The 25,239-nt window shown below is 34.3% G+C and overlaps 1 protein-coding gene across 3 annotated transcripts; it reads right to left on the bottom strand.

Moving 5' to 3' along the window:
• Window positions 1–1,373: 1,373 nt before the first annotated feature.
• Window positions 1,374–3,546, bottom strand: LOC145063025 (uncharacterized). Of its 3 annotated transcripts, none has more exons than XM_079010631.1 (4): window positions 3,329–3,546; window positions 2,339–2,633; window positions 2,052–2,192; window positions 1,374–1,957 (listed from the first exon to the last, which is right to left on the bottom strand). In XM_079010631.1, the coding sequence occupies exons 2-4, from the start codon at window positions 2,617–2,619 to the stop codon at window positions 1,645–1,647; spliced, it is 735 nt and encodes a 244-aa protein (XP_078866757.1). In that variant the 5' UTR covers window positions 2,620–2,633; window positions 3,329–3,546; the 3' UTR covers window positions 1,374–1,644. The 3 variants fall into 3 exon arrangements, with proteins under 3 accessions (XP_078866757.1, XP_078866756.1, XP_078866755.1); XM_079010630.1 differs by having other exon boundaries at window positions 2,339–2,639; window positions 3,351–3,545; XM_079010629.1 differs by having other exon boundaries at window positions 2,339–2,639; window positions 3,329–3,544.
• Between the last annotated feature and the right edge of the window lie 21,693 nt (window positions 3,547–25,239).

Raw genomic sequence — 25,239 nt, 5'->3', positions numbered from 1 at the left:
CTACGACCACGACAATACTTCCTGCATTCAGATGCAACTTCAACCATGTTTCAAGTAACGAATTGCAAAAAGACCCCAACTGAAGAGAATGATTAACTTTTACATCCTAGCTTGCATGATAGCTTGTTGAAGGGATTCTTGGAGCTTGTTCATAAACTTGAGTAACCCAGGTATCACTTCAACCGATCTTGGGCACATGGGCTCATCAAACCACCCAATCCAACCACACCTTCTCTCATTACGAAGACAAGACCAAAATCGCCTTCCAGGGTTGCGATTTGACCAGGAAGTGACGATGGCTAGATGTTGATTTCCACAAGCACATATTAGCATTTTCTGCAGCTTTCTTTCTCTAATAGTAGTAGTGATTGATTGAATTGGGAGGAAGAATAAGAAGAGGTAATATAGGCGTTAATAAAATGTTCAGAAAAGGTCCTTTAGGGTAAAATGACACAAATACCCTCATGTGCAAGTCGCACGGGGGCAGCTTAACGTTGGAATCGACGGATATCCAACTCGGGGACCAAATGCATGCAACTTATCATCCATATGTACTATTTGAGGGAAAAAAGTATCGTAGAGACTACATTAGGGAAAAAGCCAAAACCCAAAGGACCATTCACATAATTTGTTCCAGATTTTATGAAGACTTAGCAATTTAGCAACAAAAAATAATAGTATATTCAATTTATAGGTTTATGTTGATGTACTTTTATCCTTGTCTTTTCATATTTTAAAACCCTATATAATACAAGCATGTATTTTGTTGCATTGATAATTTCTTTCTTTAAAAAATCCGATTAAAATAAAATAATCCGAAATCTGATATTTTAAAATCTTGATATATACAATCCGACACCTGTTTGGATATCCATATCTCATTTAGTTATATTCAATTTTGTTCCCATTTAGCCACTTCTTTTTACACAATTTACCAGTGAAATTGTAGTTTGTGTTCAAAAACTACCAACACAAAAAATAAGTTCATTGGTAAATGATAAACAAAAATAAATGATTAAATATGAATAAAATCAAAAGTTCATTATCCTCAAATAATTATCCTTTTTAATTAAAAAATTGATTTTGTGTGATACATAGTATACTAAATATTCAGCCCGATTTTCAAAGGCATAAAAATGGTACTTGGGCTTAGCAGTTGAAGTGGATAGTGTTAGTTTATGAAAAAGATTTTAACTTTTTATTAATTTTGATGTAACAACTAAATATAGTATATCTTTAATTTCTAGTCCCTACCTGACATAATCTAAAGCTATCATACTACATAATGTTTAATAATCGTACAAATAGGGGGATTTAACATTACTATAACCTTTAAAAAGCTTGATGGCACATTCCACATGATATAAACCAGATTATCTACCAAATAACTCATTATAAACCAAAATAATGTTACAAACATAACCATCATCCAGTTTATATCCCTCCATCAAAACAAAGGAGCTTTTTCCCTTATGACTTTGTATATAACCAACACTACGTATATAAACCCAAACCCATCACGAGTCATCATAAAAACCTCGACTTCTCATCTCAATCAACTCAAATCCTACAACTACAATATTTGGGTTCTGATGAGACTCTCATCAGAACCCCATATAAAACTGGTCCCCGAATCATCATCAGTCAGTACTGATGATGATTCTGGGGCCAATTCGAAAGTTCAAAAGAATTTCGTGTGATCGAAGAAGATGATTGTGTTGCAGATGGATCGCTGGTTCTTGAAGTTGTAGATACCGTTTTTGATGTATTTGAGAAATTTATAAGGCCATAACCGGATTCGGTTGTGGATGAAGGATGATTGGTTTTTGATATTTTGGGACACGTGTGTTTTCCAAGATAAGTAATTTCAAAAATTGATGAGTCATCACTTGATCTTTGAACTTGTTTAGTTGCACAACAACCGTGTGTGTTTCGGTATGTGCATCTATAATATTCTCTGTAAATTTGAGTGAAATAAAAAAAAAAGAAGACATTAAGTACGCATAACATAAGGGTAAAATGGTCATTAACTTCATATTTTAAGGGGATACCTAGGGTATTTAGCATTAAGAATTTCCTTTTGCCCGTATTTCCTCCACATATAACCATCATTTGGGGGCACTTCAAGTCCTATTTCCAGGCTCACTTTCACTTGCTGCTTCCATTTAACAATGCTACTACTGTTACTCTTTCTGCATACCAAGTACCAATATTTTACTTTTATCTTCATATCATTCTTTAATTTCTTACAGTGTCAGTGTCAGAGTCAGAGTCACAGTACAACACACTAGAAATAGAGACACACATATGACATATCTATGTACCTTTGATAACTTACTTTTTCCTAGAGCCATCTTTGTGATTGGAATCCTTGGTGTCAGAATCATCATTATGTGGTCTTCCACTTAATGACCTTTGGATTTCAGTTGTTCCAACATACTGTGAAAGGGCCTCATCATCAGAGTTGGGGATGTGAGTTGACACTTCTTCAGTTTCATTAGAAGAAGCAGGCAAATTCAGATCTATCTCAAGCTTCTTCTCTTGTTTTGTACTTTTTGTTAGCTTGTTATACAAACAGTTGTTCTTCAAGTGATGATTGCCTGATGAGTTTATATTCATTTGCAAACAACTGCCTAAAGCTTGAGACATACAAAAGAAAAAAAGAATGTCAATTCCTCCATGAATAGCCATCTAACTGGAATTTGAAAAATTGGAAACTCTTGTACTTGTGAGTTTAATAAAAAGAATTATATGACTGAAGAGTATAATACTACAACTTTGTTTTTGAAATCACTCAAGGATATAAGAATCTGCAAGTGAAACTTGTCTCAGTGGTCAATTCATACAAAGTATAAAAAACAGAACTATCCAAGGAACAGAGGGTGTAAGAAATTTGTTTGATTTAACAAAGTGTCATTACAATTCAAAAGCTAATTCATATTAACTAAGCAAAGCTTCTATAAGTTCAATCATGCTAGAAACAAAAAGAAACATTCTCTCCCTTCAAATTCGCTAATATTTTATGGCAATGTAATTGGTAATTTTCAGATTATATACAGTATGGTTACTTTGAAAAAAAAAGTTTGGTTATTAGTATACTCTGTAGTCTGTAACATAACCTTCCATCATAAGAACCCAACGATGATACGTTTGAATCTAACTTTCAGTTCAAACAGAAGTAAAACCAGATTCAACATCATATGATCATAGATTCAACATCGTATGATCATAGATACATATATAACAACTTTGCTTCAAACATGTAACTGTAACTCAAGTTACAAAAATTCACTAAAAAAGATGCGAATGAAAATGAAGATTGTGACACCTTTAAAAGAAAACTATATTACGTCGGTGGCAGTAGTCAGAAGATCCTCGTTTGAACCACCTAGCCGGAGAAACAAATAGTGAAATTAGAAACGGCGGGGAAGGAATCCGATGGCCGGAGAGAGAATCCGATCTTTAGTTGCAGGATTCAGAGATCCGGTGCGGCTGATCGAAAGATGCAAGGAGGTTTCATACCTTCTTCAGCTACCCTCTTTATATTGTTTGACTTTGATTAAAACCCCCAAATTGAAGTTGACAATGAAAGTTTAGGCATGTGAATTGTTAATTGTGATTTAAGGCCCATGGTTCAATAAGCTGAATTTGGACAAAAGAAAGACCAATAAGTGTTTAGCATATAAATTATAAACAATAATTTTTTGGAGTTGAATATGAAAAAAAGTACAAGAAATTTTCATCACTTATTCAGATGTTTGAATTGAATATTTAGGGTCTTTAAGAGAACACATAATTTATGATGGTCAATTAAGCTATGAAGATCATTTTTTTTTGGCGAAACATTGTTATTAATGATTTAAATTTTATCACTTTGACTTGACGAAATTATAAGGTATAATTTTCTTGTATGTAGCCTATATCTAGAATTTATCATTTTGTTATGTTCACTATTTCTCTTTTAAGATCACATCCCATTGACAATTTCCTTGTTTTAGTGTTAATCGGTTTTCTTATATTTATGGGAGTTCGATATTTTAAGATTATTTCAATCAATAAAATAAATGGAAATATATAATTTACATTTGATACTGTAACATCTCAAAAATGATAATAAAAAATTTCATTTAAAAGCTAATCAAATCATTCATCAATTGTTTCACAAATCTAATACCAACCAAAATATTCAAAACATCATTGTACAATTATTTAATTTGCGAAAATCATCAGCGGAGGATGTTGTGTCATCACGTCGGACCCCTCCCTTTCGGATCAGAAGTACCTGAAACCACAAACATAAATTTTAAGCACAAATATTAGTGAGTTCCCCAAAGTACCATATACCAAACATACAAATATGGGCCCCCGCTCTGGGGTATATTTTAACCTGGTAATATGATATTTGTAATGCCGAGGGCCAGATCTCGATCTTACATACAAATTTCGTGGGTCAACCCCATGGCTTTTCCTTGTAATACCGAGGGCCAAATCCCGGTCTTACATACAAGGGTCATAGGTCACACCATGGTCTTTCATGCAAGTATCACACAACAACTAGCATTCTACAATACAATTCCTAGTGGGCCGACATTGGTGCCTTCAACACACGGGTATAGTGAGGAGACTCGCCTCACAGACATAAGAGAAACTGAAGCAACATGCTGCTCCGCAATCGACTCTACTAGTCACTTTAAAAACACAGTGACCAAAACGCATAATACATATCAGAATACCCTAAATACCCCTAGGTCAATCTTTGGTCAAAATCTGGGTCAAAATCAAAAGTCAAAAGTGATGGGTTTTACAATCCCTATATATGCATGCAACCCTAATTTATAGGATCTATGTTTTCACTATTGGACATGCAAATATTGAACACAAAAGAATAAACCTTAGGAGGCATCTACGATAATTGAAATTCATAATAAGAGATATTAGACTAACCTTTGATTGTTATATAGTAATAACAAACAATTCCTTGATGTTGTTGAAGCTTGAGAAATAGTATCACAAGTGTAACACCTCTAATGGCTCACAAACACACTTAGCAAGAGGATGTATGAGAGAGGAAGAGGAGGAAGCTTTAAGATTTTGGCTCTTCTTAAGGTTAGAATGACGACTGAAATCTCAAAGGGGTATAACCCTTTATATAGTTGTTGGTAGCTTAGGGCCAAAGCTAGGGTTTTAAGGAGGAAACCCAAATTCCTTAGCTTAAGGCCTAAGCAGCCCAAGAGCCTCATCCAAGAGACCCTTGGACGTAATTTCTAGGGTATTCCTAGAAGATTTCTTCCAACCCATCTAGGAGGATTCTAGAACCCAATTCCACAACTATCAATAAATTGCAAAATAGCCCCTGCACTTTTAATTAATTCCTTTAATCCCAAAATTAATTCCAAATCAATTTCTGATTAAATATTAATTAAATAATATGATTTCTAATTAATAAATTATTTCCATAATACATTAATAAATTATTTATTTCAATTTATTAATCAAATAATAAATTATTCCTCTTTCTCAATAGGTCATCCTGTCTAGTTGCCAGTATGGAGGCAACCCAAAGGGACTGTACTACTATCAATTTAAGTATATACAAATTATAGTTATAGGCTTAGACACCTATTACAATAGTCTCACACTTGGATAAGTCTAATAACTATAGCTGCAAGTATAACTTCACAAATTGACTAGCAAATTGTAGCTCTTAAAGCTGTTGTCGTACTCTGACCTAGTCAGTAACGTGTCCTAAGATAAGTAATCATATAATCCTCCATTCTGGATGAATTATGGAGACAGAGGTTAATTGTGATTTATTAATAGAATAATATATTAATTGAGAAATCATATTATTTAATTAATATTGGTCAAGAATTAATTTAGTGATCAAAAGAGATTAATTAAATTAAGGGGACTGATATTGTAATTATAAGATAATTACAAAATGGGTTGTGGATCCCTAAAGATAGGGATGGGCGAAATTTTTTTGGAAGCCCACATAGAATTCGTCCATAGGGTATCCTGGAAGATTCCTATGGGCTGCTTAAGGCCTAAGCAACCAGATTAGGTATTTGACTGAAACCCTAATACCTCGGTTATAAAAGGACCCCTTGGGCATCTAATTTTTTACCACTTGAAACCCTAGAAGGATCAAAGCCAATTTTGTGCCTCTCCCCTCTCTCTCTAATATTCATCCATTGCTATTGGTGTTTGTGATCTATTAGAGACATCACATTTGAGGTGCTAAGTTCTCAAAGGTTGAAGATCAAGCTAGCTACAATTGAAAAGTAACATTCTTACTTTACATTAGATGTAGATTTTGATTTTCACATGCTTGATTAGGGTTTATAGCTTTAGATGATTATTGCATGTATAATTAAAGAAAACCTAGATCCAAAGATTTAGGGTTGCATGTGTACCATAGGATTGATGTAATGCTCAAAGTCTGCGAAATGGAAAGAGCCTATGGACAGCGAGATTCAGTCCATGTATGAAAATCAAGTTTGGAACTTGGTTGACAATGTGCCAGGTCGTAAGACATTCGGGTGTAAATGGATCTTCAAGAAGAAGATCGACATGGATGGGTGCGAAGGGCTTTACTCAAACTCCAGGAGTTGACTATGACGAGACCTTCTCACTACTAACAAAGATAAAGTCTATAAAGTTTATGCTAGCCATAGCTGCGTTTCATGATTATGAAATATGGCAGATGGATGTCAAAACTGCTTTCCTTAATGAGAAGCTAGCTGAAGATGTTTACATGAGTCAGCCAGAAGGTTTTGTCGATGCGAAGTACCCTAATAGAGTGTGTAAGCTTGAGAAATCCATTTATGGATTAAAACAAGCGTCTAGCAGATGGAATCTTTGTTTCGATGAGAAATTCAAAGAGTTTGGTTTTTCAAGAAGCGAGGATGAGTCATGTGTATATGTCAAAGCCAGTGGGAGTATAGTTAGCTTTCTCGTATTGTATGTGGATGACATATTACTCATAGGAAACGACGTCCCAAACTTGCAGGAGGTTAAGTCCTGGCTTGGGAAGTGTTTCGCTATGAAGGACCTTAGAGAAGCTTCTTATATTCTAGGGATAAGGATATTGAGAAATATGAGTAAAAGACTAATAGGACTTAGTCAAAGTACTTACTTGGATAAAGTGTTGAAACGTTTCAGCATGGACAATTCCAAGAAAAGGGAATTATCAATCCAAAGCAATACCAAACTGAGTAAGACTCAAAGTCTGAGTACCGATGCTGAAATAGCAGAAATGATTCGAGTACCTTATGCTTTTGCCGTTGGCTCGATCATGTATGCTATGACGTGTACTCGCCCTGATGTGGCCTTCGCTTTGATCATGGTCAGCAGATATCAAGGGAATCCCGGTAGAGCTCATTGGACTGTGGTAAAGAACATTCTTAAGTACATGCGGAGGACTAAGGAATGGGTTCTTATCCTCGGTGGGAGTGATAACTTGAGAGTGTGAGGGTATAGTGACGTCAATTTTCAGATCGATCGAGATAATTTCCGCTCTCATTAGGGCTGGGTATTTACTTTTAATGGAGGAGCAGTAACATGGAAAAGTTCCAAGTAGGAGACCGTAGCTGATTCAACGTGCGAATCAGAGTACATAGTAGCAAGTAAAGCATCGAAAGAGGCAATATGGATAAAGAAATTCATTGGAGACCTTGGAGTTGTACCCGCCATAAAGGAGCCTATAGAAATTTTCTGTGACAACGAGGATGCGATTGCCTTAACCAAGGAACTGAGGGATCATGGTAGATCCAGGCACATCGACAGAAAATATCACTTCCTTAGACATCAAGTAGAAGAGGGACTCTTGGTAGTGAAGAGGGTATCGTCAGAAGAGAACCTGACATATCCCCTTACGAAGGGACTGAGTAGGGTTAAGCACTTACAACATGCTAGGAGTATTAGTCTGAAGGACGATATTAGTTTTAGTGATTAGATAGCTATTTAGAAACTTGTAATGGATAAAATGTAATTGACATTTGATGATTAAATAAAGGAGTTTTATTTATGAGTAAAGTTATTGTATTGTGTTAATTGTTTACTATTGTTTCATTTTGCGTGTTTTGACTTCCAGAATAATATGATTATTCAAACAATCCACAGTCGATCATACTTTGGAAGTAGGTATTGAGGAAAGACTGTCATGAATTGGCTTGTAGATTGTCTAAGCGTTTAGACATAGCAAAGGTTTGTTGTAACGTTCATGAGTGCTCCTGAAATAAGATTTGAGTATTAGATTAAACCCGCGCTCACATGAATCGCTTCATGGAATTCATCACGAGTGATTATGAGATGATAATATCATATAGTCTTTAAACCAAAATATATGAGTTGTTTTTTACAAGTTGGTTGTGCATTGGTAATGCGTAAACACATTCATAACTTGATGTTATAAAACGTATTGTTGTGTATGATTTGATGAGTAAATAGTACAAGCATATAAGTCAAATTTTATTTGTTCTTTTATCCTACGAGGTTAAAAGCGATATCTTGGGCCCCTCGATGATTTTGTGTTGACTTATGTGTCGGCTCAGTCAGGACTAAGTTGATGTGTTCAATTAAGTTCTACGTCAGACAAATCAGAAGTTGGGAAACAAACTACTGGATAATAAGTAAGACTATGTTCCATGTATTTGTCCGGATGATATCTTGAGAATGGAGGACTACATGATCCCTTATTTATAGGACGTGTCAGAGTTCGACAACGGCTTTTGAGAGCTATGATTGCTGATTGAATTTTGAAGTCGTACTTGCATTTATAGTTATTAGACTTATCCAAGTGGGAGACTGTTAGATTTGGTGTCTAAACCCATAACTATATTTGGTATGTACTTGACCCGATAGTAGCCTGGTCCTTTTGGGTTGCCTTCATCATATTAACTTGACTGGATGAATTATGGAGAAAGAGGTTAATTGTGATTTATTAATAGAATAACATATTAATTGAGAAATCATGTTATTTAATTAATATTGGTCAAGAATTAATTTAGTGATCAAAAGAGATTAATTAAATAAGGGGACTGATATTGTAATTATAAGATAATTGAAAAATGGGTTGTGGATCCCTAAGGATAAGGATGGACGAAATTCTTGTGGAAGCCCACATAGAATTCGTCCATAGGGTATTCTGGAAGATTCCTATGGGTTGCTTAAGGCCTAAGCAACCGAATTAGGTATTTGACTGAAACCCTAATACCTCAGCTATAAAAGGACCCCTTGGACATCTAATTTTCGGCCACTTGAAACCGTAGAAGGATCAAAGACGATTTTGTGCCTCTCTCCCCTCTCTCTCTCTCTAATATTCCTCCATTGCTATTGGTGTTTGTGATCTATTAGAGGCATCATATTTGAGGTGCTAAGTTCTCAAAGGTTGAAGATCAAGCTAGCTACAATTGAAAGGTAACATTTTTACTTTACATTAGATGTATATGTTGATTTTGGCATGCTTGATTATGGTTTATAGATTTGGATGATTATTACATGTACAATTAGAGAAAACCTAGATCCAAAGCTTTAGGGTTGCATGTGCACCATAGGATTGATGTAATGCTCAAAACCCATCAAAATGTAACCCATAGCATCACAAAAAATGGCCCTAAGAGTTACAAGAAGAACCCTAGCCGTTTTTGTGTGCCTCCTAGCCTCTCTCTCATTACCCTCCATTGTTTTTGGTGCTTATGAATTATTAGAGGCATCACATTTGAGGTGCTAAGCTCTTGAAAGGCTAAGTTCTACAAGCTACAACAAAGAGGTATTCATCTAACTTGTTTATATGTTTTAAATCTCTATATTGTATGCTAGTTAGGCTTCATGCTTTGAAAAAATGAAAATTGCATGTATAACTAGAGAAAACTTAGATCCAAAGCATTAGGGTTGTATGTGCACCATAGGAGTGTTATAGTACATAAAACCCATCATGAAGATGATGTGTTGGTGGAAGAATTGAAACATGATGTGTGGGATTGTGGGGGTGGATAAATCGTAGGGACCAGATGGCTTTACTTTTGATTTTTTTTTTGTAACATTGTTGGTGTTGTCCATAAGGTTTTTCGATTTGGTTAGTTCTTAGAGGTTGCATTTTGTTGTTTATTGCTTTAATTATGAAGGTAGTTGATGCGATGTTTTCTAAGGATTTTCATCCTATTTGTCTGATTGAATGTAATATAAAACTAAAGCTAAGAATTTAGTTACTCGGTTGAGAATTGTAGTTGAGGATTTGGTGAGTGTGCATCAGTTAGCTTTTTTTGCAAGGCGTCAAATTTTAGACGGTCCTGTGATTTTGAATGAAGTTGTTTTTTGGTGTAAATATAAGAAAAAAAGGCAATGGTTTTAAAAGTTAATTTTAAGAAGGCATATGATTTATTAGATGTGATTTTCTTGATTACATTCTTGATAGGTTCGGTCTTGGGAGTAGCTGGAGGGGTTGATTAAGGATTGTTTCATTTCTTCCATGGGTTCGGTGATGGTTAATGGAAGTCCTTCTGGTGAATTTCAATTTCATAAAGGGTTGCATCAAGAAGATCCTCTTTCGCCTTTTCATTTTATTTTGCTGATGGAGTCATTGTATATTGCGTTTTCTCGGGCTATGTATTGTGGTTTTTTTTTGGGCCCTGATATCAACTCCAATATGAAGCTCTCACATCTTTTTTATGCGAATGATGTGGTTTTCATAGGAGAATGAAAAAATTATAATTTTACTATTATTCTCAGTATTTTGTAGTGTTTTTACTTGGCTTCCAGATTGAAAATTAATGTTTAGAAGTCTCGTTTACTGGGAGTTAGTGTTCCATTTGAAGAAATGGTGATGGTTGCTTCGATTCTTGGGTGTGGGATATGAAAACGCCTTTTATGTATTTGGGGCCTATGGTGGGGGGATCAATGTCTAGGTTAAATTCTTAGTCTGAGGTTGTTCAAAAAGTTGTTATGAGAATGTCTATATGGAAGACTAAAACTCTTTCAGTTGGAGGGAGTTTAACTTTGCTTAAGTTGGTTTTAGGTGCTTTACCTTTGTATTTTATGTCGATTTTCAAAGTTCCAGCTGTAATTCTTTCTAAGTTGGAGTCTTTGAGGAATGTGTTTTTTCGAGGCATGGAGAAAGATGAAAAGAAAATGTCATGGATCTCGTGGGATAAGGTGTTGGTGCTAAAGCCAATAGTGGTTTGGGTGTTGGAACTTTATTTTTCTGTCTAGAGATTTTCTCTCAAAATGGATTCGACATTTTCTTACTAATTTGGATTCCATGTGGGTTAAGGTTGTGAAGGCGATTCATGTGAATTATGGTAGTTTATTCTTGATTAGTCATGCTAGATGTGCTTCAGTTTGGTTAGATATTATTAATATTATGCGTAATTTGCGTAATAAAGGTGTCGACTTATTGGCTTATTGTAAGAAGATTTTTGCGTAATAAAGATCTCCCTCTTAAGGATCGGTTTCCTCGTTTATTTACGTTGCAACTAGATAAGGGGGTGTCCATTGCGGTTAAACTTAATCAAGATTCTTGGTTTAGCTATTTTCGACGTCATTTCCTAGGTGGTGCCGAGAGTGAGCAGGCATAGGACCTTAGGGTCTTGTTTAGTTTAGTTTCTTTTAATGATGCTATTGATAAATGGGTTTGAGACTTGGATCCATCTGGCGATTTTTTAGTCTCCTCTGTTCGTTATTTGGTAAATTTGACTATGCTTCCTTCTACTTCTATGGTTACTTAGTGGGTGGAGTTAGTCCTTATTAAAGTGAATGTGTTTTGTTGGAAGATGTTCTTGAACATATTACCTACTCACTTCAATTTGTCTTTGAGATGTATGTATATTCCTTCCATAATGTGCCCGATTTATAATGTTGTTATGAAAGATGCCAATCATATTTTTTTTTCTTGTTCCTTTGCTCATGTTGTTTTGGTGAAAGTCATTTCTTGGTGGAGGTTGGATGCTTACTTCTTTGTTTCGATTGAATATTGGATTATGTGGATTGATTCCATGCATTTACGGAAGAAAGTGAAAGAGGTGTTGAAGGAGTTTTCTTTGTTTCTTGGTGGGTGATATGGATGTTTAGAAATGCTTTTCTTTTTGGCAAAACACCTCCTGAAAGGAGTATCATTTTTGATAATATTGTTTCTAAATCATATTGTTGTGTTCCAGCGGAAGGTCTAAGAATTATTTTGATTGGGTTGTTTAAAAGACCCTTCTCATGTTTTGATGTAATTTTTTAAGGATTGTTGGTTGGTCTAGTTTTTTGGTAGGCTTTTGTTTCCTTATAAAAATTTTCTGCCCTTGTAAGAAACGGTTGAAAATCTCAAACCTTTATCGGCATATATAGAACTTTGCCAACAAGTTAAGTGTTTATAGATGGATTATGCTTACTTGAGTTTTTATCTTACGTCCTGGTAGAAGTTGATCTTCACTTTTTCAGGGAGAAGGTCGCTCAAGGAAGATTGTCTGTTAAATTCATCTTAACACAAGATTAGATGGCTGATGTGTTTACAAAGCCTCTAGCCTTAGAGAGATTTTTATTTCTGAAGTCCAAGCTAAGAGTCGGAGACCGCCATTAGCTTGAGGGGGAATATTAGACTAGGCGATATTAATTATAAGTATATAGTTAGAGGGCTAAATGTGTAACTTAGGGGTTATATATACTCGTGTAATTATCATTCATAATACACAATACATACAAAATCCATACCAGATTATTTCCATCTGTGGTGGTACAAGACTTGTGCATTACAGATTTGTACCATCACATATGACAATGCCATCTTTGGTTTCATTCTTGTTTTCATCTCAGAAATCTGATTTTCATTAAAGAAAAGGTCAGCAAACATAGAAATAACTGCTAGATAAGATCGTACAAATAACTAGCAACTAAAATGTTGAGTTCTTCAATCATAGAGAATATTCTAAACAACTGAGTGCAAAAAATGGCCTACAAAATTTTTTTAGGGCTTAAATATGATGGTTGCAAAAGCGTATTTTTTGAAAAATCCAAAATTTTGTATTTTTTTTTTTTTGCAAAGCCATCAGGCAAGATGACTAGATTTATAACTGACTCTATTTATACTAGCTATTATTCATTGTCAAAAACAAAAATAGCTATATAGTAGTGGCATGGGCGCCTAAAGGGCTCAATGTTATTATCAACCATTTTGACTCTTTAACCAAGTCAGCCAAAGCCTTTATAACCCGGAACAAATCAAACATCCCCTTAATGTTTTTTTTTTTTTTTTTTTTTTTTTTTTTTTTTTTAAATTTTAAAACAATTATGAGATAGATGTTATGACCTGAACTCATCTTATTAGCCCAATACACTATCCCCAACTTACACATGTCCGTAGTTGATAATATCCTAGAAAGTTGGATTGCATACAAACTGTGAATTGGGCTTGGGTATGAGAACCACTAAGGGCTTAATGAATCGTGGAGCCCAAAATAATATCGGCTAACTAGGAGCCTATATGTTTGTAAAATTGTGATTCATAAGAATATGTAGTAGTATATGAATCTACGATACACTAGGGAAGCAAGAGCCAGACACATCATGCTTAAGTTCCTCATTCTCAGTTTCAATTAGGTAAATTGTTTCTTAAGAGTATCATGATCTTTTTTGTTTATAACTAATTCAGATGATTTGGATGTTAATACTCAATCATATGACGATATATTTTCCTATTAACTCATGTCCAATGGTTAGTCGACAAGGACCAAGGCCGTTCCAAACATATTTTCGACCCGATGCGAAAGGGAAAAAAGGGCCCTTAACATACAAAAACTTCATCTAGTTTTTTTTTTTTTTTTTTTTTTTTTTTTTTTTTTTGTATAATAACTTAATAATTAAAAGAAAATTACTTATACTAGCTTCTAAATATAAATTTTTTGATGATAATAATAATTGAAAGAAAATTACTTGTACTAGCTTCTAAATATAAATTTTTATAATAATAATAATAATAATAAAGCTCACAAAAATTTTGGGCCCCTTTAAGAGATGGGCCTTGGATGGTCGCCCATATCACCCACTCTCTGGGACGGCCTTGACAGGGACATTATTGTAGTATTCAATTTAAAGTTTCAACAATAATAAAGTTAACTTTTTTGCTGCATTTTATTCTTATAAGATATTGGATAATTAAATGCAATTCACTCCAACTTTGAAAAACCATAAATTTTAATTATGTTCATGTTCTTCAATTTTTAATGTAAATAATAAGCATTAATGGTTGTGTACTGCTCACTTATAAACTTGGGATCGATCCATATTAGATTATTCTTTTGTATCCATAAGCTTTATGATTTTTGAACATTCAAATTAAAACTTGGGATGTACATACTTTTATTTTTCTATTGAGCCACAAACAAAAATCTTAGGAACTATCTAAAAAAACCAAATACAAATACCGCCTTACATTATCAACAAACCAATTTTGACTTCTTCTACCGTTTGCTTCTTTGTTTATTTATATAACAAAAAACCATATTTATATGCCTCTTGTTTTCCCAATGCCTAATTGACTCAAATACTTAGTTCTTTTTGCAAGTGTAGAAATCGTTAAGACAAGGAGTATGACTAGAGACCAAAACCATGAAGATGCATCTACCATGAACATGAACAAGATCAAGAGTTGCAATCCTTGGTCAGATATCAACCATAATATGCTTTTTTTAGTTATGATGAAACTTGGAGTCATTGATTTCATTGCATTTAGTGGAGTTTGCAAGTTATGGAGATCATTTACAGTCTTTAACAAGAAAAGTTTTATGGTGTCCAGACCACCCATGACCATATCTATCTCTACTCATGCTAATGAAAACGAGTGCTATCAATATCTAGAGGACTTGAAGGAAGAAAGTTAAAAACCATTCTTCCTCATTCTGATTACACGACATGTGTTGGAGTAAGTTGTGGTTACTTGATTCTGTTTGGTAAGGAATACAAGGATTTCTGGCTTGTGAATCCTATCACAAGGCATGAACTTCATGTCCCTTTCTCATTCCCTAATGTCAGCCTCTACGCACCTTGTCTGGGGGCTATCCTTGTCTTTTCACCTTTAATATATGGGCGAGTGTTTGTTGTGTTTCGCTAGATACTATCACAAAATATGGTTTTGTATAGCTGATAAATGAGAATGGACTTGTATATCGACCACTATAAGTATTTATGACTTATATGTTTTCAAGGGGAATATATATACCCTACACCCCATTAATTGTTTAAGTGAAGTTAGACTTTTTCCAACACCTAAAGTGAAAATACAGGAAATCAAGAATTCTCCGAAGCCAGGCTTCAATTTTCCTATGTTTGTAAGTTTGGGTGAAAATCTTTATATGATGGATCGAACTTTATAATATCCGTACTGCATTCAAGAAATAAATTTAAGAAATATGGAATGGGTGTCATGTGAAAAGACAAGAGAAGAATATGCATTCTTTGTTCGTAACCCTAAACAAGGTGCTGGTTTTATACGAATAGAGTCTTGGGCTGATCTTCAGTCATAATATGAGAAATATTATTTTCCTTATAAAAGTGGAAAAAGCAGGTTCTTTTTGGCAAAAAACTGGCACTTCATCCGTGATTGTTTGGATGTTGGTTTTCTACATCAATGATGAGTTGTTAGCATGGTTATATATGCTATAGAGCATTGTCAAGATTATTGGGAATCGTCATTGGTTCTTTTGCATCTTGAACTTTATTTTATAAATGGATTGGTTCTCACTCTTTATTTTGCTTTAGTGGACACTGGGCACGACTATAACTTCATTCTCAATTTATATTCTCTTTAATTTCCTTTTGTGTTAGATGCATTATGTGTAGCTTATTATTGGAATATCATTATGATGATGTGAATTAAAAATGTTACGAATTTTAGGTCATGGTAAAATTCTTGTAGATTCTTAGTTCCAAAATGCGTTACAATCCTTTATTGAAACCTTATTTGGAAATTAACTAGAAAAAAGGGAAGGATATTTTTTAGATGAGTGTGTTAAGGATGTGTGGAATTTAAAACAACTGTTTCATTTAAATTATGCGTTGGAATAATAGTTGAATATATATATATATATATATATATATATATATATATATATATATATATATATATATATATATATATGATGTTTCTCATTCACTTTGAAGTTATTAACCAACCATGGCTCCTCTCCAACTATATAGGTTGTGGTTATGGGATTATTTCATTACATATTTTATATGGCCCTTTAGATGGTGTTATTACATTAGTTTAAGTAGTGTACCATATAATGTGTACATCTATTAGACAATAATACATATTATAAAGGTAATACAATTAATAAATTATGAAGCAATTACAAAGATAAAGAGCACCAAATAGGAATTTAGATCAGATAATAAAAACCGTTTACATGCTTACGAACAAAAAGTTATGAATATAATCTATTATGAGCACAACTTTAACATCATTCTTAATATATATTCACTTTAACTTCATTCTTAATATATATTCTCTTTAATTTCCTTTTGTGCCTGATGCATTATGTGCATAGAGCTTATTATTGGCATGTAGTTACGATGGCCTGAATTAAAAATGTTACGAATGTTATGAAATGAGTATACAATCAACAAAACCAATAGTAATAAAACAAACAAAATTCAAATATATGTAATATACAAGAACCAGTTTACAGAAAACATACTTGAATATAGACTACAAAGAAAATGTATCACAAAATTGTACAGATTAAGGCCTGCTTTTGCAGTGTCCTAAGACCGAAATTTCCCTAGAATGGGTCTGTCTTGAGGATACAACAACCAATTCAAGAATAGATCTTGAATCTGTCGAAATTCACCATGATCCCTTCTGTATAAAGAACGATTTTTTTTAGAGAAAGTGTGTGTGTGTGTGTGTGTGTTTATTGGCCCCCAAATTCTGTATGAAATGCTCCATTTATATGCTTCTAAAAGTGGTTGTAAAACCACTAACAAAAATTAACTGCTAAAAACTATTTGTAGTTAATATATATTTAACATAATTTGTTTTATACTAAATAAATAAAATTAATTAGTGATTAGTTAATTTCGGATTATATATATAAAAATATTATTTAGTCAAGAAGAGCCCAAGAGCCCCAAAGCCCAAGGCCCTATCTTTGACCATTAATATTTAATAATCCAAGTCTACTACTAGCCCAATTTGACTAGTCCAACACAATAACCCAAACCCAATATGCTTAACCCATTACTTGATCCATTTGATTAATTGAGTGGGACAAGACTTATAAGGTGAGAAAAGGTTTTCTCTTCCACCAATGTGGGATAAGTCCCACATTGTAATTTTGTAAAGCAAAGTTCCAACAATACCCTACATTTTCTATTCAAACTCCAAGAATACCTCACATTTGAATAGAAAATAAGTGAACGATATTCAAATAAGGGAAGTAAGATATGGCATGCATCTGAATAGGTGTTGTAAAACTTTAACCTTTCATAGTGAGTACTCCTTGGATCTACTTGGTGGGTAGTGAACTAGAGTCTTGAACTAACCACTTTGTATAGTAGAGTCAAATAATAGGTATCACACATATCATATCTAAGTATGGTTCATTTCTTACCGCTGTGTTATTTTCGGTCGTGAATAATCCTTTCGTCATGAGACTTTTAGAGAGCTTAGCCATATCAGCTCCCAAAGATGCAACCTCACATCCATCTCATATAGGTAATGCTAATATGGAATAATCTGTACTATTCCATTATAAAAGCTATCAGCATTATTAAGAATAAAGAATTCATCCCTATATCATCAACGAAAAACACAAAATAAATATCATCGGAGTGAGCTTACCTTTGTGTTAGTCCATCTTTGAGTCTTTCCCAACTAGTTATCCTATTGAACCTAGACCATGGGATCTCTAATGTTGCTAGGTTAGGTTTCTGCCAAGTGATGACTGATTATGTTGGCTTTAAGCCTATTCCCCTCGATGTGAAGAGAACTTGCTCTCTACTAAGGCCTTTTGTCAAAGGATCAACTATATTTTCCTTTGACTTTATGTAACTAATGGAAATGATTCCATTCTTCAGCAAGTCTCTTATTGTAATATGTCTGCGCCTAATATGTCTCGACTTGCCATTGTATATCTGACTTTCTGCTCTAGTAAGAGCAGCCATACTATCACAATGTATGCCAATGGAAAAAACAGGTCGAAGCCACAGAGGAATACCTTCTAAGAAGCTTTTAATCCATTCAGCTTCTTCAACAGCTTTATCTAAAGCAACAAACTCTGCCTCCATTGTAGAACGAGTATTAACAGTTTGCTTAGATGATTTCCAAGAGATAGTAGCTCCACCAAGTGTGAACACATATCCACTTGTGGATTTTGCCTCAGAAGTATTGGAAATCCAGTTTGCATCACAATATCCTTCTAGTATAGGAGGATACCTCATGTAATGCAATCCATAATTCATTGTATGCTTTAAATATCTAATCACTCTTAATAATGCATACCAATGATCTTTCCTAGGATTGTGGGAGTAGCGACTCAATCTACTTACACTATATGCTAAGTCTGGTCTTGTACAATTCATAACATACATTAAGCTACCAAGAACTTGAGTATATTCTAGCTGAGCTACACTATCGCCTTTATTCTTCTTAAGATGACTAGAAGCATCAAATGGGGTGACAACCGGCTTGTCATGATAGTGTCCAAACTTCTTGAGTACACTTTCAATATAATGGGATTGAGTAAGAGTATATCCATCTAACCTTATTTGAACTCTTACACCTAGGATCACATCCACTACTCCCAAGTCCTTCATGGAAAAAGAGGCGTGTAGCATTTTCTTGGTTTGATTGATCACATCCGAATTAGTACCCATTATAAGCATATCATCCACATACATGCATATGATGACACAAGCATTCTTGTATTGTTTGACATAAACACATTTATCACATTCATTTATTCTAAATCCATTAGAAAGTAATGTGTTGTTAAACTTCTCATGCTATTGCTTTGGAGCCTGTTTTAGTCCATAAAGTGATCTAACTAACTTATAGACTTTGTTTTTTTACCTTTAACCACAAGCTCTTCAGGTTGATTCATATATATATATATATATATATATATATATATATATATATATATATATATATATATATATATCTCTTCATCTAGATCACCATACAAGAAGGCAATTTTCACATCCATTTGGTGTATTCCCAAATTGTGAATGGCTGCAATTGCTACTAATGTGCGAATTGATGTAATTGTTGTAACAGGTGAATAGGTGTCAAAGAAGTCTTGACCCTCCTTTTGACGATACCATTTAGCTAATATACGAGCTTTGTACTTCTCAATGGTACCATCAGGTCTAAACTTCTTCTTGAATATCCATTCGTGCGCAATTGGTTTTTGCCCAGGTGGAAAATCCACCAATTTCCAAGTGTTATTCTGCACAATCCAGTCATCTCACTTTTGATTGCCTCTTTCCAAAAGGGGGCTTCAAAAGAATTCATAGCTTCTTTATAAGTTTGTGGTTCTTTATTCACTACATAGGTCATGTAATCAGGTCCAAAATATTTGGCTATTTTTCCCCGTTTGCTTCTTCTAGGTTCTAAGTTATCTTCTTGAACCTTTGAAGAATTCTCTTCATTTGATTGTAAACTTTTGTCAAGAATGGTTTCATTTAGTCCATCATCGAGAGGTCTTTTCCTAGAGCAGGTAACCTATTTCCCTTTACTGTTAAAAGGAAAAATATTTTCAAAGAATTCAGCCTCTGCTAATTCCATGATGGTTTGGTTATGGATATCATAAACATGTGATTTATACACAAGAACCTATAGGTTGCGCTGTTCATGGTAGGGCCAAGATAGATGAAAGCTATGGTTTTTGGTCGAAGTTTAGTCCTTTTAGGAAGAGGTACTTGTACCTTAGCTAGGCAACCCCACACTTTCATCCTTTTGTAAGAGGGTAACCTCCCTTTCCACAGATGATAGGGTGATTTATCACTCTTTTTATGAGGAATTCTATTAAGTATTAAATTTGCTGCAAGACATGCTTCTCCCTACAGGTTATGTGGTGCTCCAGAAGTTATTAACATTGAATTAATCATGTTTTTCAATGTTCTATCTTTATTTCTGCCACTCCATTTTGTTGAGGAGTATATGGAGCATTTGTTTGATGTATATTACCATTTAAGGCACAAAATTCAGCAAAGTCTTTGGATTCATATTCTCCTCCTCGATCAGACCTTAGAATTTTGATCCTTTTGTCTAGTTGATTTTCAACTTCAGCCTTGTAATTCTTAAAAAAATTCAAGGCTTCATCCTTGGTATTTAACAAATAAATATAACAATACTTGCTGCAATCATCAATAAAGGAAATATAATAATTCTTTCCTCTATTTGTAGGTGTTTCTCTAAAATCACATAAATCAGAGTGGATTAAGCCAAGTATTTCACTAGATTTTTCAACTAATTTATGAGGTTGTTGTGAAAATTTTGATTCTATACAAACCTCACATTTTGTGTTTTTATCTAATGAACATTTTGGTAGCATGCCAAGTTTTTCTATTCTTTGAATAGAACGAAAATTGACATGTCCCAAATGAGAATTGTAACATCCATAAAATTTGAGCCAAATTAAAACTTTTTAAATAATTTAAAACCATTTAGTCAATACAATTTTTTTTCAAAAATAGTTTAAACATCAGAGTTCCCAGAAATCATAATCATCAATCGAGGAAGTGTACGGTCACACCTTCTCCTTCCCGCGACCATCCGCTAAACCCGAAACAAATAACTGAAACTGTAAGCTTGAAAGCTTAGTGAGTTACCCCCAAAATACCAACCTCGTATAACCATAATCATATCATATCAACAAATACATAAAAGCATGCATAATGAGCCTTCAGTCTGACTGGACCGCCTGGCATGCCTTCAGTCTATCTGGACCGCTCTCCGAGCCTTCGGCACGTTTGGACCACCTCGCAGGGCCTTTAGCCTATCCGGACCGCTCGCCGGGCCTTCGGTCTGACTGGACGATGGCCGGGTCTGCATTCTATCCAGTCCACCCAGGGTATGTTGGCCTTCAGCACAAAGCAGGACCTCCTCAACCCAACCCCCAATCAAACAAACCTGTGCTCATACATATCATACCCTAGCATATATAACAGTCAAACCGATCTAACAGATCAATAACATAGCAACATCTTATAACCAGGATACCGACCTAACCAGGTCACTAATATAGCATCACCCTATATCTAGGATACTGATCTAACCGATCTGTAACATAACAACCATCCTATTGTTGGATTAGTGTCTAAGTCCATAACTATATTTGGTATGTACTTGACCCGATTGGCATGGTCCACTTGTGTTGCATGGCATCATGCATTTGGATAGACTAAAATGAGAGAAATAACACTTAAGGTTTATTAATATATTATAAGCTCTAATATATTAATAAGATTATTTAATTAGTATTGATCAAGAATTATTTTGGAATTAGTTAAGTGATCAAAAGGAGACTAATTAAATATATGGGTTGATTGTGTAAATCATCCATACTTGTATAGTGGGCTATTGCTCCATGGATTATCAAGTTGGACTAAAACCCATAGGATGTTCCATGGATGCTCCATGGTGTTTTGTACCCATGGATCATGGAAATGAAAGGCCATGGCAATTAGGGTTTACATGGTGTAACCCTAATTGTGACACACTATTTAAACATCTTATTCTTAGGAAAACTGGGCCACTATGTGTGAATGGTGAGGGCTAGCCGATTTCATGAAGTGTATCTTTTGTCTCAAGTTATTCCTAGTGCATTTGATGTTGTGTGAAGCATTTGAGGTGTCACACTTGGGGCACTAGGCTCTTAAGCTCCATTGAATCAAGCTACAACAAAGAGGTATGTATTCTATCTAGTTTTTGTTATCCTAGTACATATGATTGTATGCTAGTTAGACAAATACCTTGGAATATTCATATTTGCATGTATAATAGAGAAAACATAGATCCAAGGTATTTAGGGTTGCATGTACACTTAGGAATGTTAGAATGCTCAAAACCCAACAGTGGTATCAGAGCCTAGGAATGTTTTCTTATTCTACTTGCCAAATTGGCTGAAATATCAAAGTTTGTTGCTGTCTGCTCAGCAGAATCGCCGAGTCCATGACGGGACTCGACTATTCCAAGGCTAAACTCATCCAAATCGCCGAGTTGGTTCATGCACTCGACGAGTTGGACCCCCAGACAACATATCTTTGACTGTTTTGGCTGGAATTGGACTAGGAACATTACCCAAAGCTGTTTTTCAACTTATAAACCTATTTTTGATGTGGTAATGTTCATGCTAATCCAATTTCAAAGATAATTGTCAATAGATTCATGTTTTGTATTAGTTTAAGGATTAGGCTAATTACATGAAAAACTTTGATTTGAATTATCTTGTTCTTATGAGTTGCTTAGATTAATAGAAAAGTTATGTGAAATTGTTGTTTTCAATCCAAATTAATCTAAAAGTTGGTTTTAAAATGTGTTTTTGTAACTTGTCCTCAAGTTATATGAAAAGTCACATTTAAGATTCATAAAACTCATAAATATTTCCATAGGTTATGAATAAAGAAAATTCATATTCTTTTAATAGTTTAAAGTCTTCCATAACTTGTCCTCAAGTTATGGAACTTGAAGAGTGTTTTGAATTAAAACTACTTTAAACACATAAGTTATGGAATTGAATATTTTTGAATAGTTTCAAAACTTGCCCTCAAGTTTTGGAATTTGTAAAGTTTTCCCTTATGAATACTTTAATTCAAAGTTAATCCCTTAGAATTTTAAAAGTTAAAATTCAACCCTTATACTTTATAGTATTGTAAGTTAATAATATATATATATATATATATATATATATATATATATATATATATATATATGTATGTATAAGAGCAAGTCAGTCTTACCGTTAGTAGGCCTCATTCACGAAGCCGGTCTATAAGGGCGGTATAAGGTTACTGCCTATAAAATGGCAGTTTAATGGGTGTCCACTCTCACCCACCGCTTCCTTGACTGGTGGAGGGTCGTTAGCCGAACGGGTAGGACAAGGACTAGAATTCTCCCTTCATTAAGAGTATTAATGATAAATACTAAGTAACTAAACACTTATGAATTCACAATCTTAGTTACTTAGGAAAATGTGAATTTGGTGCTAACCCATGAAATTACACTTTGCACTTTGCTTAAGTCGATTAGTGGAGCGTGTGTGGTTAACCGGCACACTAACTTGATTTAACAAGGTAGGAAAAGGGTAACTTAATGTTTATCATAGTATCGATGGAGCATGTGTGGTTAACCGGCATATCGATTGAGTGAGAAATATTAAGGGTACCAAGTATATTTTCATGGTTATTCACACCTTGTTTTGTGATCCTCGGCATCCCAGTCACAAAACTTGAGAGGGAACAATCAAGATTGAAACATGCCATTGAAAATTTCAATGAATCTCAAAAGATCTAGGAGTGTCAAATCCAATTAAAACCTAATATATTATTTCGTTTTTCATGGTGGAAATTGGTGAATCGTCATTTGCCTACCTTCAAATATTTTATAGATTGGATTACGGCATAGTTATAAAATATTGTGTCGGGTCCTAGCCTTAATATTTCATATTGGGTGTTATATTAAGGACTTTAAATCAAGTATCTTGAATATCTCCCAAAAGATGTCTGGTTCAGACAACTATGATATTCCCAAATCTCTTGGAACAAGCTTTCCTAATGAAGATGATGTCCCGAAAATCATACTTCACTTCCTTCACCTCCTCCAATTATTCTCCCTAACCCACAAGTTCTTGAATAGTTCAAGGTCACTCAAGCCCTATTGTTAAGCAAGGTCTATGTGTGATCACATCTTGGAGATGAAGTCACATATTGACAATCCGGGAGAGTTGGGTGTCAAAGTCTTGAGAAATTTAGATGTTCAATCACTTTCTAAGTCACATAGTGAGTTCCTTTGGGACTACTATGTAACGGACTATGGCATGACCCTTAATGATCTTACCTATTTGCTTGGTGCTGCTGAATCATCAATGATTTGGAGGACTAGTAAAGCAAATTTGATTAGAAGATCAACTTTCCAAACTTCCATGGACATTGACAATGGTAACATTGGAAATTCGGAAAAGCTTTCTCTTCCCAATGGAAAGGGATCGGCCATAGTCAACCCGATTTACCAAATGGTAAAGAGAAAGGCTAAGTCTGAGTTAGTCCCATGTACCATTTCAAAGAGTCCATATATTCTATTGCCAAAGGAAGGGGCATTGGTTATGAAGCTGCCCTATTTACCTGAAGGATCATAAGGATGGTAAAGTCAAAAAATTTGACTATACTTCAGGTAAAGTCCGCTATCTAACTCTGTTAAGTTCCTATTCTGAGATGCTTGTTACATGATGGGACTGGATCACATGTTGATGTTTTAAGAATCAAAGAAAAGTGAAGAAACTTAAAGGAAGTATATGTTGATTCTGATTGCGAAGATGAATTTCAATTACATGCTTTGGTGATCAGAATTTTGAGCTGTTTCTTAGGAGTTATGATATATTGCTTAGGAATAATTGACAACAGGCTTTTCATTTGCATATGCACTGTAACAATAAGTCTTTCCGCAAAGTTTTAAAATAAAAGGAAAAAAAGGGTTTTTATTTTTTTATTTATTTTAAAATATCCTTACAATGGCATTTGAGGAAAAATGTTGCTTATATGATTCCATTGATAGCAATATTGGAAAATGGATTTGATTCTTTCATTTGTGGTAGTGTCCAAATTTACCAAATAAGGAAATATTCCCCTTACCCAAGGTTTCAGATGGATAGAAACTTCGAAATCATGTAAGTTGTATAGTATGATGAATAAGAACTTTCAGCTTTGGAAAATTAAGACTAATTCCTTGTTCACATGTATATGTGAGTCAAGTAAAGGACAAAAGGATCGGGTACACGTGAGTGTGCACTGATTAGGTCCACCACAAAGACTATTCGTCATGATTTACTAAAGTTTAGTAAATATGGTTATTCTTACAAGTTTAAGTGTAATTCTAAAACATTGAAAATTTTCAGTGTATGGCAGAACGAATGAGAAGAATCAAATTAAGCAGTAAGATAAAAGTTTCTCCAATCTGAAAAGATGGGAGAGTACTTTAGTATCATGTTTTGTGATCATCTTACTGATTAAGAAACCATATCACAATTAGTTCTCTAAGGA

This window comes from Lactuca serriola, chromosome 7, assembly GCF_051521515.1.
Source record: "Lactuca serriola cultivar US96UC23 chromosome 7, Lser_US96UC23_V15, whole genome shotgun sequence".
Lineage (NCBI taxonomy): Eukaryota > Viridiplantae > Streptophyta > Magnoliopsida > Asterales > Asteraceae > Lactuca > Lactuca serriola.
This window is presented reverse-complemented; position numbering and strand designations above follow the sequence as displayed.

What these genes read in the sequence shown, in the direction of transcription:
- LOC145063025 (XM_079010631.1), bottom strand. Translation starts at nt 2,619, where the DNA reads ATGAATATAAACTCATCAGGCAATCATCACTTGAAGAACAACTGTTTG. An exon ending in AAAGATGGCTCTAGGAAAAA is followed by an intron (nt 2,193 to 2,338) that starts GTAAGTTATCAA and finishes CTTGGTATGCAG; the next exon opens with AAAGAGTAACAGTAGTAGCA. An exon ending in CTTAATGCTAAATACCCTAG is followed by an intron (nt 1,958 to 2,051) that starts GTATCCCCTTAA and finishes TCAAATTTACAG; the next exon opens with AGAATATTATAGATGCACAT.